Genomic DNA, 16,287 nt, shown 5'->3' with positions numbered 1-16,287 from the left:
AGGCCTCATAATGAGATTCACTTTGTGGGTCTTTGGAAGGCTATAGAGATGAGCAAGTCTGGAACCCTTGGGTGAGATTGAATCGGCGATGTTCTGAGGCAGTATTTCACGTAGGATTGTGTTGTCGAAAATAATAAATTCCTGTTTGGAATGTCATATTATTGCATTTGCTACAAGTTACTTATTGAGGTTGCTGTTCTCGGCTCATCTTTCAGAAAGTTGAATGACCTATCTCATTAATTTTTATAACTCTGCATCTTTTTTTTGAATGTCTTACCGTTTTTCCGAGCTGTGGATCTAAATAATTCTATTGTTGGGTCTAAAACGCACACATTTGACGTGGCAATGCCAGTGATGTTGGCAAAGGCCGTCAGTTCTTTATTGGCACACTTGTCGAGACAAGTTGCTTTTCGGCCTTGACGATTGGCTCTTTGGTGATGGATTGAGTTGTCAGTATTGAAATTAAAAGGGTTTGTCGCAAGACCAGTGTTGCTCATTCCTCCAAGATTCGATAGAGGGCATTATCAAGACTGAGAACGCCTTTTCACTGAGGTATGTTGCGTTTAATATTATTCGCGCCTTTTCTTTTCACATTATCATGTCTTATGAAGTGTTAAATGTAACCCAAGAGCTAGAGAAGCCGGGCGAAACCATTTTATCCCCGCCTACGACACCTGTTGGTGTTAAAATCAATCAAGCAGATCTAACTGCAGCGTACGATAAAATGTCATTCACAGTTCAGAACTGCAGGAAAAACTTTTGGCTTCCTGTACATTTGGTGAAATTTTAGTGTGGTCTTTATTTATGAAACAATTTTATTTAAAATCTCCTCTCGAGACGAGCAGAGCGTAACTAAGACGAGCAGAGAGCTTTACGTAAAGTGGCTCATAGTTTAATTTTAACCGATTGTCTTCTCCCTGTGATTTTCCAGTGTTAGATAAATATATAACGACGAAAAATCGCGCTTATGCCTTCCAAAAGTAGACAAATAAAATCGAGAACATTTTCTAAATTTGGGAGAGAAGTTACACAACACCATAGTAACTACATGAACATCACGTCTCACCTGCTTTCATTCAAATGGTAACCACAAAAAGACAAATTCACCTGGTCACTCCAATACAGTTGTTATAAAAAACCTTAGCCACCTTAAAGTAGACCAGAGCAATAGAAAAGTACCATTCAGTGGCAACAAACGCGTGGACCTGTTCATACATTAAAAGGTGAGTGATTTTTCATGGAATATTCCTTTTCCTCACATTGCTTTTCACTCTGAAGGCAACTGGTTAATTGGAAGATGTGAAAATGAAATTTGAAAGCACTCCACTCGCCGACGGTCTACGTCAATTCTTTATCAATCATTTCCTAGTGGGCAAAAGCTTGATAAGCTTGATTTTTCAAGATTCTAACTTTTGAAGAGTGCAACGTCTTACTAGTGTCCTTGGTGAAAGAATGACAGCAGAGTTCGTAAGACTTGAAATAATAATTCCACTTGCTTTCAGAGGGAGATACACACAGCCAAACTGTAAAATAACGCTCCCTTGAATTTAAGTTGCAATAGGACACTATGATATAATAGCTCGAAAATCCAAAATCGTTAAGACCGCCTAGAAGAATAAAAAACGCGTATTTAATCCGTATTGTGCTCAACGTTTCCTATTTCGGTGTCCCGGATCCTGGGCCACTCTCAAACAGCAGGGGTGGCGGGAGACGACTTTTGCTCCGAAAACTTCAATTAAATGGGAGTCCCTCCTAAGGAAAGGAGTTAAGTGTTCCATTCGTCTTTTCTCATTTCCCTTTGGCCCGTGGTGGAACATGTTTCGAGAAGGCTGGATCGTCGCCCAAAATGACAAGCATTAGCTTCTTCATTTCTTTACTTGCATTGTGGAAGGTATATCTTAATACTGAACTGATATACTTATCATTTTTAGATAAAGACTAGTGATCAGAGCGCAGCAACAGATCTTGTCAACTTTCCTTTATTTCTCCGACCGGTTTCGTCTGATTACGCAGACTTCATCAGGGAGTTTGAACTAAGGTGGTTCAAAAGAAATTATCTTATACCTTCTAACAGCAAAAAACACCTACACAACAGTAGGTACAGGATATGACTAAAATCCTGCATGACAATGAAAATCGTACTTTTGATGCTCATGGATTTGACGTTTAAATCCGTGAGCCCCAAAGTTACAATCCTCATCCTATCTTGCTCAAACTCCTTTATGAAGTCTGCGTAATCAGACGAAACCTCAGTGTCGGTGAAATAAAAGCAAGCTGACAAGATCTGTTGCTGTGTGCCGCTCATTAGTATTTATTTAGAAAGAGTTGTTCAGTTTTACTATTTACCATCCATTATAAGTTGGCGAGACAATTAGCTTAAAAAAGAGATTTTTCTAATCTTCACATTTAGTTGGACCTTGTGCGTGTCCATTTGAAAATCAGAAAAATGTGAATATGGTTACAGGATTTGTTACGCCCTAGATAGTCAAGTTTATTGAAAGAAATATTACATTTTCTTTAAAATGTCAAATTATTGCTTTCGTTACAAACTTCTTATTAAGGTTGCGGTTAATTCTCATTTCTCTAAAAGTTGACGTGTCTTATTAATTTGCATACCTTCGGCAACGTATCCAATTCATTGTTTACTGCTCTGTCCGAGCCGTAGATCAAAATAATTTTTTAACGGTATTAAAACGCACCCATTAAAAGAGCTGATGTTATTGAGAGTTAGAGTGTAACCTTTCCAAATTTCATTTAGCTTTTCATCCACATAAAAGATGGCTAATTGCTTTTTGGCGATGTCGATTGGTTCAAATTGTAAGTTGTTATTTTCTTCGCGAGAAATCAAAGTTTAAATAGTAAAATCAATGTGCACATTCGATCAAGATTCCACAAAAAGCGCATTATAAACAGTTTCGAGACCTTTTATTGAGGTATCTGCATTTAAATCTAACATGGTTTATAAAAAAAGGCTTAATTTCACTTGAACAAAATAATTATCTTTAACAAATAGATTTAAAGTTGACTTTGGGATCTTTTGTGCTTATTATGCCCAGCTGAATCAAATAAAATCGTTATCGCTCATTCTGGTCAAAGTAAAGTAGTTATTTTTCATATATATTAGGCTTTTCTTCACTCAGAATAATAACTTAGTGATTTTTTGGAATTCCGCTTTTGTTCCTTTACTGCAGTAGGTATTTCTGTTCGTTGTAGTTTGGGTATTTTATAGATATACTATCAATTATAGCTATCGCTAAGTGCCAACAAAACAGTCAATATAATACGCAGTTTGCAGATTTGTAGTGGAGTTCCAAAATACCCAACAGTAGTTGTAGTTTTTTTCATTTTTTAAGTACTTCAACTCAGCTTATCTAGTTGACAATAATACAATAAGTAGATGAAATCGCACGACCTCGAGTACAATTCGTGATTGATAGGTTCGAGGGATTTTACTAAAAGCTGTTCTCAAAATTGCCTTTGGCGAGTGCAATTTGAGAACTTTCAGTATTACGAGTTCCTATTAATCGTTTTTTTAATTTAAAGTACTCTCACCAAAATTACTCAATTCTGATTGGTCGAGAGCAGTACAATTAATTCCAAATTGTACTCCGTGGGAGTACCTATTTAGTTTCCATGGAAACGACGCGTAAGTACAATCATAAGGGGCAAATTTGAACGTCAACACACACAAAAAAAAATGGCCGACGGTCGCTTCGCAATTTCCAATAAAGACGGGATCCAAAACTTAAAAGAAAAAGCTAATAACGACAACACCAAAAAAAGGGCAACATGGTGGGAATTTCAAAAGTTTTTAGGGGAATTCAAAGCAAAATATACTGTACGTGACTCTACTTTATAAACTTTTGCCTTCATAAAGTTCATGTTTACAACTGAGATGAACTAGATTTGGTATCCGTTCTTTGGAATTCCTAAATATTGCTTTCTTTTTTGTCTCCATACATTCTCTGTAATTTTGTGCCTTTGGAATTACAGGAAATATATGGCAGAAACTCTTTTTAATAAAATAATTTCTACAATAGTTTATTCCGCCGCACCTTTTGAGTGCATAACGTCTGTTTTGGAAAATAAAAACCCAAAATTACATATCATGAATACTTTTCATCATTTTGAACTTCCTTACAAACCTTTAAATTTCTCTCCATTTTGCCCTGATTACCCATGGTGCACTCAAGAGCGTGAACTCATCTGTGTAAATGTCAACGTGTTTTTCAATAATATGGAAAGTAATGCTTTAATTTTTGAACGGCCATAATTTAAACAGGAATATACAGTAATTAAGTTGAATAAAATCAGTGCTATCACTCAATATAGAACACGCTAGTTCGAAAATGAATATTAAAGACACTGCAAGAAAGTGTGCACAAAACAATGGTCAGGGAAATGGGAAAAGTGCGTTGTCACCTACCTCCGAACACAGGATCATAAATAGTCGCGCGCGTCATGCAAGTTTGGGTAATGACATCACACATCAAAGCACGAGGTTTCATTCGGTTCTTACTGTGCTTACTGGAACTTAATTAACAAAGCTACAAATCGCTCAGCACGCAACAGAACAATTGGCCCCCTCAAGAGAACCGACGGCAGTTTTGCTTTAATGGATAAGGAAAAAGCACAAATGATGAATTCATATTTTTCCGAGATCGGCGAGAAATTAATTAAATCACTGCCAATGCCACAGCAGCCCGCTTTAGTAGATGGTAACACGCCAGTTAGTGTCACCTCTATATTGTCACCTAAAAGTCCTGTTTCAATTACAATCCGTTCTGTTGAAGAAAAGATAAATAAACTTAAGACCAATAAGTCCGTTGGACCTGATTACATCTGTAGGTAGTATCGACCCCAAGAAACTTCGTAGTCTACTCAGGAGAAATGATCACTTCAGGAGCTTTACCTTTACTGGTTTATCAGGTTCAACAGTTAGGAATAGATTAACTGATTATACCTATATTTAAGTTGAGATGTAAAAATTTGAAAATTTGAATGCTAATGTGTTACTGTATTATAGCTTCTTACTTAGGTTGTTTTTAGAAATGTAATTACTTTGTTAAGTACACGACCCCACAAGCTTTTTAGCTTTAACTCCTATCGTGGATAAATAAAGATTCTATTCTATTCTATTCTTAAAGTCACATGATAAGCAGCCTTTGTTCACTTACTTTATCTTACCTTACATTTTCTCTGGAGCGCTTGAAATTATTTCTGCATACACAACACTCTCGCGCTTCGGCTCTGTAAGGCTGCCCCCTCGTCAGCCTCGTCTTCGCCCGGCTGACGCGTTGGCAATCAGACCGTATTTGAACCACAATAGGCCATTTCCGAGTTCACGTCTGCCTCCTCTTCAAAGCGAGTCTAAGTGCGAAGTTTTTGTGATGGTAATTAGTTCTACTTTACATATGAAAGCAAACTAATTATCATAAGAAAAACTTCGCACTTAGACTCGCTTTGAAGAGGAGGCAGACATGAACTCGGAAATGGCCTATTTTGTAATAGCAGAGCTCAGGCGCGCGAAGCGCTCCAGCGGAGCACCATGGGTAAGATTTTTTTGTGAAAGCTATTGATGCGAGGTATTTTGGTTATGACTTTACGTACGTCCGCCTGAACAAACTGCAGCGGTCGGGGTGGGGAGGCAAGACATCCTTTGGGGATGGGAGTGGTCGGTTAATCTTCTTCGGTGGGAAATCGCGTGGCAGCGTTGCATTTGGCACCTCGCGTTTTTCTGGTGAGAAATAATATTAGTGACAAGCAATGGGATGAAGAGCGGGAAAGAGCACAAGAGAAGAGGCGACGAAATTTGAGAAATTTAAGCCGAGAAAGGAGAAGAAGAGAGAAATAGAGTGAGAGACGAAAAATTTATTTGCAACGGTTAGCTTTCAGGCATAGTTAAGATGCCAAGATTTAGGTTGGAAAGTCCACGACCGTGCACAATCTTTTGTTTTGCGCTCATACACTATGCATGAATTACGTAATCAACACGTTTCTATTGGTTAGTTCCTCAGTACGAAGTAAACAACTATTGTGTTTTGTGCACGGTCAAGGCCAAAAAAACAGAACAAAACCTACAACAAAGAAATTTGTCGGGTTTCATAACCATTCCCTCTAACTATGTTTCAGGTAACGTTCAAGTTCTTCTTAATACTTGACTCGCTGCCTCACATATTTTTGTAAAACTACAAATTTAGCTATAAAAAAAAAACAAAAACCAAGAAGGCCTTAAAATAGTATGCAATTCCGTGTTGACAGAGATTCTGACATATTTCAACAATCACATTTATGGCCTTTTTGTGCTAAATGGATGTCCAGTTGTGAGCTGCTTTGCTTGACTGTGAAATTGCAGTCGAGTAAGCGAATTTACTACGCTTTAGGCTGACTTTTTGGTAAAGATTTTTGCTGTTGTTCTGAACTGAAGAGGGAGGGAGTAAAGATTGTCAGATAAACGGAAAATGTTGTGAAAGAGATTACTGTGCATGTAATTTCAGTTTTAGTTGTTGATTAAAATTGTTGGTTATTGTTTGTAAGACTGGTTTCTTTACTGCTGTCGGCTCAGAGGTGTTTGATTTAATACTTTAAGCAGAGGCATAACTATTTCCATAGACATCATGCACTCTTTTTTATATATAAAAATATTTTTTTTTCATATGAACGTTGAGGCTGAGATTAACCAAAATTATAAGCACGTTTTGAGAACAGTCCTCAGGCTGAGACTGAGTCGATTGAGAACGTTTTTATTTGGTGTTTGTATTTTAAATGAGAGCATGAAATTAAGGTAAAGAAATATAAATCAACCCAAATACTTCAGGGCATATTTACTATACGATAACGATGGTTTTCTTGCATGAGACACATATCAGTTAATGAGTGTTAATGAGCAGTTCTTATTCATAATAGTTACAAAAAGCAAGCAATTTGATAGGTTTCTTAATAACGTGCGCAAGATTTGAGCTATTGAAAAACTATATCATGTAAAATTAAGAGCTTCTTTAAGAACGTTTTCAGCCTCACAACGGCAAATTCAACGTTCAGCTTCGGCTCAAAAATTAGAAGTTTTATAAAAAAAAAAGATTGTATAACTTGCTTTCTGGGTTAGAGACGGAAGCTCCACATTTAGGCTTGGCTACATATATATATTAGATACTGATCAGTTATTTTCGGCAAGGGACGTTTCACGCTTTATTGAGTTGCCATATATGGCAATCCAGTCAGATCATGAGTAGAATTTCTCGGTTTCTTTTCTTTTCCAGTTTTTTTTTCCCGTGTCGGTAAATGGAAAAGTTGTCACTCCCCTGCTAAGTATTGTTCTTCTGAGCGTATCTTTGCTAGGTTTCAGGAGGTAGTAGAAATACGTAGATACTATCCGGTGGACACAGTACAAGCAATGGCGGCGAAGCCGATGTAACGCAAATGGTGTGTTATTGGATCTTTAAACAAAATATACCCTAATGAACTCAAGAATGGAACGTCAATTCGATAAACAACACAAGCGGTAAAAATGAATATCTGGAATCTTAAAAGCGACTTTTTTATGTCTTTTCTTAGAGGATTAATGTTGGGCGTGCATGGAGTAATGGCGTCCGGTCATGTTCTGAGAAGTGTCGTATTCTTCACTTTTATCGAGCCTCATTTAACTCACAAGTCAGATGCAATTAGGCTTAGCATCTTGGACGATCATGCTTGCAGTATTTGCATTGCCAATAACCAGATAACCTCAACTTTTAAGGAGTTACAGCCGGCCATACCGAGACGACCGACAAACGTTGGCTCCCGCTTTACTTCGACCTCAAAGCGGCTCCAAATCACCATCTTCTTCGTAAAAAAATGCCCTTCTAGCTGAAATTTGCTCATCGTTATTTTTATTGTCTTGCGGCGACATTATATCCAATCCTGGTCCTAATGGCGCGGCCCATGCACTCCTCTTCACGGCTTGAACAACCCTAGTCTGACACGGGACGAAAAATTGGATTTACATAGCGTCAAATGTCTTGTCAAAGGCGCGATAAAGACCGCGTTTGTTACAGCTTTACATGCCTTTGACGCGCGTCAAATATTACCTTTGCGGTTGCCTTTGCAGGGGGGTCTCAGGTGGTAAAGGCCGTTTTTACTACAGTTTTACACCCAACCTTTGACAAGCGCCAAAGGTGTTTTATGTCAACCCTTTGTTACCCTCACAAAGGTGTCGTCAAATATGTCTCAGCTTCAATTCAAAGACTTGGCAAACGTGTTGTCAAAGATGTCTGGGATTCAGTTCAAAGGTTTGACAAAGGCGTGGTCAAACATGTCTGAGATTCAGGTTAAAGATTTGACAAAGGTGTAGTCAAACATGTTTGAGATTCAAGTCAAAGATTTAGCAAAGATGTAGCCAAAGATGTCTTGGGGTGTATTTATAGCTGTTGGCTTGAAGCGCTGAATTAAAAACTCAGATCTCTGGACTACTTTTCCTTAATCAGGACGGTAGAACGAAAACTTCTGAATTTTTCCAGCCGTAAAAGACACCGTTCAACTCAAACAACTGTCCATCATAAATGTACTTGAGTCTCAATTGAAATGTTTTTCAAATATCTGAAATATGTCTAGAGTGGCATTTCTGAAACCACCGTAGTCAAATTAATTTGCCATCCACTCATATGTTATGCCATATGAGAGACAGACTGAAATGCAGATACGACGAAAAACTGTGTTGTTCCATTTTTTATTCAAAGGAATTCATACTCTTGGCAAAACCAAGAATCTCACACCTTACATTCTGTAATATCTCTAGGAATCGATTTTGTTGCGCATTTTTAAGTGGTAGTATACATCCAAAATGTAAATGTAAAAGGGTATAAATAAATCGAAGGATGGGAATTAATTTTTTTCAATTCCCGTGCTTCACTTCTTTCGATGCTTCAATTTATTTATACCTGTAATATTTACACTACACACACAAACAATCATGACATCTCTCTTGGAAGTATCATGTAGCTGACAATATCAAGAGTAGTGGACAGAAGTGACAGGGTAAATGGAACCACTGAAAACTTTGAAAAAAAAACTGATATAATCTTGATTTTTTTCTTACTGACCAACAAGTCAAAACCTAAATAGTAAGTTCAATAGGAACTTCCCATGAAAGAGCGTTTTAACTTTGAGGCAAGCTAATAAGTTATATTTATGTTGTAGTTCATTGTGGAAAACAGCTTTAGCTACACCGACTTGAAATTAACAAAATAAACTTCGAGTAAACGCTATTTCATGCGAAAATCCGCCAAAATTATTTTTAACTCTTCGTGCCGAAAAGACACTCAATCGACGGCCACCAGCATACTAACTAGATTTTTGCACCAATTGTAATCATGGATTTCATTTTTATTTCTGCATGATTAAAGTCTTGTGGTGACAGTGTGAAGTGAAGATACTTTTGCTTTCCAATGTTTATTACGTGCCGGGAAATAAATGTAAGTTCCACTTGTTAAATTTCCTATATAGATGTTATTACTTATTCATCAACTAACTATATGACGCAAAAAAAGAGGAATTGTGATTGCCCATCTTAATGTCCGAGGTCTTCGCTCCTCTGCGGATGAATTAAAGATCTTCACGAATAACCATTCTGTTGTCGTTTCAGTGAAACTTGGCTCAACAGTAATGTATCAGCCTCGGAAATTGATCTACCAACTTATCATTTATTGAGAAGAGACAGGGAGAGCGTAACGGCGGAGGTTTTGCAGTTTTTATATATTGAAAACAAATTTGCCTACAACCATCACCCGGACTTGGAATCCTCAGAGCTCGAAGCTACAATCCGGGTCAGAAGACTTCGGGACACTTGTCAAACTTTTGGGCGAAAAGTAGAGAATTTGCTCTCATGCTTCCATCGTTATATGAGCAACGCGTGTTCTTTTGTTAACCCAACCCCCTCCCCCCCCCCCCCCCCCAGACAATGTTGAAACATGCCAGCGATCGATGAACGGATCTTCATTTCGGAGACCATGAAAAATCAACATTGTAATGGGGAGAAGGGAAAAGCGGGAATTGTTCCAACAGTTTTGACGAGGGTTGTTTCTGGTTTGCCACAGACGAAGCCTCTTCTTATCGCTTCAGTTTATGGACCTCCTACAGACGATCAGCTTACAACAGATTCAAAGAAATCCTAGACAATATTCAAATTCACTCCAAACCCTCAAACAAAAAAACTTAAATCGGTACTGGTACAACATCAAATGACTCAAATTATTAAAGATCCTACTCGAATTTCCAAGACCTCAAGTAGCCTTTTGGATCTCATAGCACGCTGTAGATCATCTCAGCATTAGTGATCACTCACTTGTCTACGCGGTTCATCGCGCAAGAAGTATAAAGAAACCTCCTAGAAAGATAACATTCAGAAACTTCAACCGCTTTCAAGAACAAGCATTCCGTGACGGTCTGCAATCTCTTTCATTTCAAGCGATCGAAAGTTTTGACGATCCTGATTTTGCATGGTCTACATGGAGGACAATGTTCACTGAAATTTGTGGTCAACATGCTCCGCGAAAAACGGCAACCGTTCGTGGGGACCCATGTCCATGGATGTCTAACGTTGTCTCTATATTAACGATTACATCGCTAGCTTATGCAATAAGACACTCACATCGATTGTAAATGATCCGACCCACCGCCGCTTGCATAGCATGCTACAGTTCCGTGAGCCATCGCGCTATGATCTACGCCACAAATGGCAGTTTGTTGTTCCGAAATGTAAAACAGAACGTTTTAAGAATAGTTTTTTAAATGCGATACTGTTCCATCAATAATGAAAGTTAGCGTTCTTATCTTATCTATTAGGCTTTTATTACTAATTAATATTATATTATTATCATAGTTTTATATATTTAGTTTTATATATTGTTTTATACCTACCTATGTAAGGACAAGATGAGGTAAAGGGACTCTCCTCACCATAAAGCCGTTAGAACTAAGTCAGAGGATGATTGGAAATTCTACAAAAAAGCTAAGGAATAAGGACAATTACTTTAAAACCCAAACATCCAACAGTAACAAGGATCCCATGGGAATATGGTCCACACTAAAAAAGTTATTACCCAAATCTTCAAAAACTCCTAACACCATTGAAATCGATAAGAAAATAACAACGTTTCCAGTCAAAATTACTAACTATTTTAATTTATGCTTTGCTACAATCGTCTCTAAACTTGGTGAAATTCAGACCAACTTATAGTCTGTCGTCTGCGGGCCACCAAAACTAATTCTACCTTCCAATTCTAACCCGCAGAAAACTCCATCAGTCCTTAGTATAGAGAAATTAAATCTTTAAAAATTAACAAGGGAGCAGGACTGGATAACCTCCCTACCCCGCCTACTAAAAGCAGCGGCCGATATTATTGCTCCATCACTAACTTATATTCTTATCCTATCCTTGACAAAGGGCATCTCTCCTCGAGACCATAAAATAGCCAAAGTGACCCCTCTCTTTAAGTCAGGGGCAAAGGATCAAATTGAAAATTACCGTCCAATATCCGTGCTACCAATCGTGGCAAAGATATTTGAAAAAGAAGGTCACAATCAGTTATATAATCACTCGATGGATAACAATATTCTACTCTCTTCTCAGCATGGTTTTTTTTTTGTTTTCAAGAAAAGATCAACACAAACAGCCTTGATAAAAGTTATTGATGAGTGGTTGTCCAACATTGACAATAGACAAATTACAGCAGTTGTATTCCTCAATCTTGCAAAGGTCCTCTATACAGCAAGTAGTAGTAGTAGTAGTAGTAGTAGTAGTAGTAGTAGTAGTAGTAGTAGTAGTAGTAGTAGTAGTAGTAGTAGTAGTAGTAGTAGTAGTAGTAGTAGTAGTAGTACTTTATTTATCCACATTTCACGGATGTGACTCGTTTTAACGTGAACGTGCCAGATTAACATAAATACTGTACATATCAAGATGAGTAATGATTATAATAAATTAAAAAAATTTAAATATACAATATATTATAGTAGTTATAAAAGCACAGCATCCTGGTGAGAAAACTCCTTGGACTTCATTTAGACTGGTTTATTTCATATCTTGAGAATCGACAACAGCAAGTATTTTTCAACGGTGTGCTTTCTTTGATCGAACACATGCTATCAGGGGTTCCCCAAGGCTCGGCCCTGGGGCCTTTAATTTTCTTGGTCTACATAAATGACCTCCCTTCTTGTATCTCTCACTCCACTGTTAACATGCTCGCTGACGACACTGCCTTGTATTACTTCGCTAATAATGCTGACGAGATCCTAAGAAGGTTTAATGATGACCTGGAAAGTATATCCAGATGAATCAAATTGAGCGAACTAGCTTTAAACCCCAAGAAGTGTGAGTACATGGTCATTGGTTCACCACAGAGGCTAAATTATGTTCAATTTGGCACATTAATGCTAAATGGGGTCGCAATAAAGAGAGTAGAGACCTTCAAGTACCTTGGAATCGTACTCGACAGCAACATTTCTTGGTCAAGTTACATCGACTACCTTTGCAATAAGGTCTTCTCAAGAATCGGTATCCTTAAACGCATAAATGCCATAAATGACCATCAGCTCACTATTCAGCCATTATTTGACTACTGTGGTCGGAGTAGTCTGGGACTCATGTAGCGAGATATTATCTCTACGATTACAGAGACTGCAAAATCGTGATGGAAGAGTCATCCTCTCGGCAGACAACAACAACCCGTCTGCCTCAGTACGTGCTAAGCTCAATTGGTCGACATTATAGCAGAGATGAAAGTACAACAAAGCCGTTCTTATTTATAAATGCTTAAATCACCAACTAGAAGAACTTGCTACGAACTACTTACGTCACTCAGAAGTACATAGCTATAATACTAGCAACAGGGATACGTTTGCTTTACCTAAACCAAGAACTGAAGACATGAAACGCACTTTTGAGTACACTAGTATTACTTTATGGAATACATTATCCAAAAATAGTCAAAACTCTGATTCTGTATCAAGCTTCAAAAGACAAATCAGTCAAATATTATTGTAATCATTTCATCATCTATCTTATTTCATTGTATAGTCTTAATGTATGTATTCATATTATTTTGTGTTTATACTTATCTGAGTATATTGTATATTTATTTCAGTATTGTATTTATATATTTTAGGGACACCCGGGAGAACAAATTGCTGAAGGCCTTCCCATGTTAAATAAAGCTCATCATTATCATTATCATTATTATTATTATTATTATTATTATTATTATTATTATTATTATTATTATTGAATAATGGACATCCACAACATTTGCATCTTTCACGGTCGCATATCAAAGTGAGCTTTTTTCCTAATATTTTACTAAGAGTGCTGTTCTGTACAACACTGAAACCAAACGGCAAATTCTGTGCTAACTTTGTGTGGTTGGATATGGGTTTAACAAACTCATTGAAGGCGGAATCGACCACCTTGAATGTATCTGTGTTTACTGTTGTCTGGTTATTTACAGTTATTTTGTATTCAACTCTGCACAGTCTTCACGGTTAAAAAACAATTGGAAATATGACAGTGAAGAATTATTTGAAAGAAAGCTTGTTGTCTATTTTGTGCTTCATTATTCAAGGAAAAGGTTCTTCAGAAAAGGGTTTGATGCTGAACTCCCGTGAGAAATCTATTTTCTTGCGTATGGTTAATTTTGACACGGATTGGGTTTCTTGTTTTTACGCACTCAATGAAATAGGAAGGGTTTTTGCCTCTAATTGCAAACATGTTAATTATTTCAATAAAATTTTTCGCTGGGAAAGGTTTTTGTCTGATTTTACGGCCTTTGTGGATTCATCGCGTTGTGTAATATTCGAGCTTAACAAATTTTCACACGTGGGTTGGTTGAGATGTGATACGCGAGCAGTTTTCCTAAACATGAGAGGACTTTTTAGTCGTGTTCTTTCTGGCAAATGATTAATAGGTATCCATAGTTTTTAACGTCACAAAACGATTTGATTTGTCACTCTAGTGTAAATAAGATATTTGTCAATTTACGCCTTTGTCACCACTTCCTTCAACAGTTCATCAGATGACGATGAAACTCGCATTTGCATTGTTTTTGTTTGGAGCAGTGGTTGTGATGGGGAAACCAGCTCAAAATGATGAAGGTATCAGCACTTTGAACATTTTAGATTTTCTGTCTTTAGACTTTTTGTTTTTTCAGCTGTAAATCACGGATCAAAGAAAACGCCTTCGTACAAACTGTATTTTATGCTCATTCTATTAAAATAAATAATAAACAAAGAATAAAAAGGTACAGATTCGGCAGATCATATTTTTTCAACCACAAGACAGAGTCGAATCTAATAATTAGAAGAGAATAATGAATTGGTGCTTGGCGGGTGGTCACGTGGCTTTACAACGTATTTCCACTGGATGCCTTTAGAAGGCACTTACCTTAGCGAATCCACCCTCTGATAGGAAAACAAATTTTAATAGAAAAGGATAAAAACTGAATCATTAATTCTTCCTACTAATTCTACATTTTCCCAGTACACTAACTACCGGTTTAGTCTTGCTTTTACAGATTTGGAGCTCCTTTAAGATGAAACACGTACACAGACAGAGCCTCGTATTTTTTTTTTTTTTTTTTTTTTTTAATATGGTCCTTGAAAGTCTCCTTAGAACTAAGTTGGATTAAATGCTTTGCAATCTTTTCGTTACCAATGAATACTGATTTTTTTTTTTCATGTGCTGCTAGATCGGTGTGATGTTGAACACTTAGTTGACTGTGGATGGCTGGGAATAAATCAAGGCACTTGCGAAGCAAGAAGCTGCTGTTGGAATTCCAGTGTCCCAAGTGGCTTGCCGTGGTGCCACAAGGCGAAGGATGCACCACGTAGGATTTTTTCTTTTATTTTCTGCTCCAAAGCGCACTTTAGATTCGAAGCCAATTATATCTGTGTAGTCTAAAAGCCCACATGCGCTGCGTGTCTAGACCCTTAGAAGTGGAAACACGTTAGTGGCTTGGCGAGAGTTATGCACAGCCACTGCTTCATCAGTATTTTTTTAATCGTTGCGATGTATTATTTGCTTTAAGCGCCCACTTGTATCGTTGACCCCAAGAAAAGAAAAACTGACTGTGGATGGCTCGGAATCAATCAACATCAGTGTGAGGCAAGAGGATGCTGTTGGCAAGCAAATTCTCCAGGAGATGAACCGTGGTGCTATCTTAAGGACTTTGACAGTAAGTTTCCAATCAGTTGAGAGCAATAGAGCGATTTTTAATTGGACATCGAAATTGGCTTGCGTTTTCTTTGGTTTTGCATTGCTTCGCTCTGTGAATGTTTAGCTAAACTCGCACCACTTTTTTCAACCAATGGGAAGAAAAACCAAAGTAACGGCCACTAGCAGCACGCTTTTCTCAAACCTTAACCTTGGTACATTATTTTCTGTGAAGAGAGCGAGTGCAGTAAGAAGCTGAAAAACTTGTGTGTCAGTGGTTAACGCACACGTTTTATGACCCTAACAGCGAGGATAACATTGTTTCCCCAGGGTATCAGGTTGAGTTGGATTACCCACCCAGGGGACAGGGAGATGTGTTTAAGATAGAGAGGGCTTTGAAATCGATGGAGTCAACTGAGCATATACCACTTAATGAGAGAATTGGTTCCAGTGCTTAGCAAGACATTTGGTGGTAATTAACATACAAAAACTGCCAAACCTTTGCCTGACTAAATGTGATTCCTTCCGTCACGCATTGTTTGTTTTACAGTTCCACCCTATGCAATGTGTCCTGTTGGTCCTTCTCAGCGCAATGACTGTGGTAAGGTAGGGACAACAAAAGACCAATGTCTGGCAGACTCCTGTTGTTGGGACGACACCATCCAAAACACCCCTTACTGTTTTCATCAGCCAGGTGAGGTGCATGCATGGGTGAAATAGCTTAATTGGAAGGCACAATAGTATGTTTCTCATATTGACCAATGTTGTACTCCAAAGATCTCTTTGTAAAGGAACTATTCAATAACTATTATTATTATTATTATTATTATTATTATTATTATTATTATTATTATTATTATTATTATATGACTAGCTCCGCTAGCGGACAAGATGAACCAAATGCCGCGCTGTGATTGGCTATCCGAGTGGGCAAGATCAGATGGAGCTGTCTTGCCGGCTCGGAATTTTTCGCTAGGTCTCGCAGGATCAAAGATAATTTTTTGGTGTTTTATCCCATATACTAAATTCTTTAATGACCAAGCTTGTTCGGTCAATAACCCATATTTCTGAAGTTCTGAATCGACATAAGAGAAAACCGTTACCACGGCCGC

At 37.7% G+C, this 16,287-nt stretch overlaps 1 protein-coding gene across 1 annotated transcript; it reads left to right on the top strand.

The window, feature by feature from the left end:
• The first annotated feature begins 530 nt into the window (after positions 1-530).
• LOC138057689 (integumentary mucin C.1-like) lies at positions 531-15,910 on the top strand. The gene is made up of 5 exons (XM_068903621.1): positions 531-552; positions 14,032-14,118; positions 14,712-14,849; positions 15,051-15,197; positions 15,726-15,910. Exons 2-5 carry the CDS (start codon positions 14,040-14,042, stop codon positions 15,893-15,895), a joined length of 534 nt encoding a protein of 177 aa, XP_068759722.1. The 5' UTR covers positions 531-552; positions 14,032-14,039; the 3' UTR covers positions 15,896-15,910.
• Positions 15,911-16,287: the final 377 nt, after the last annotated feature.

The sequence above is a fragment of the Montipora capricornis genome, chromosome 7 (genome assembly GCF_036669925.1).
Source record: "Montipora capricornis isolate CH-2021 chromosome 7, ASM3666992v2, whole genome shotgun sequence".
In the NCBI taxonomy this organism is placed as follows: domain Eukaryota; kingdom Metazoa; phylum Cnidaria; class Anthozoa; order Scleractinia; family Acroporidae; genus Montipora; species Montipora capricornis.
Note: the sequence above shows the minus strand (reverse complement) of the source record. Positions and strands in the feature narration are given on the sequence as shown.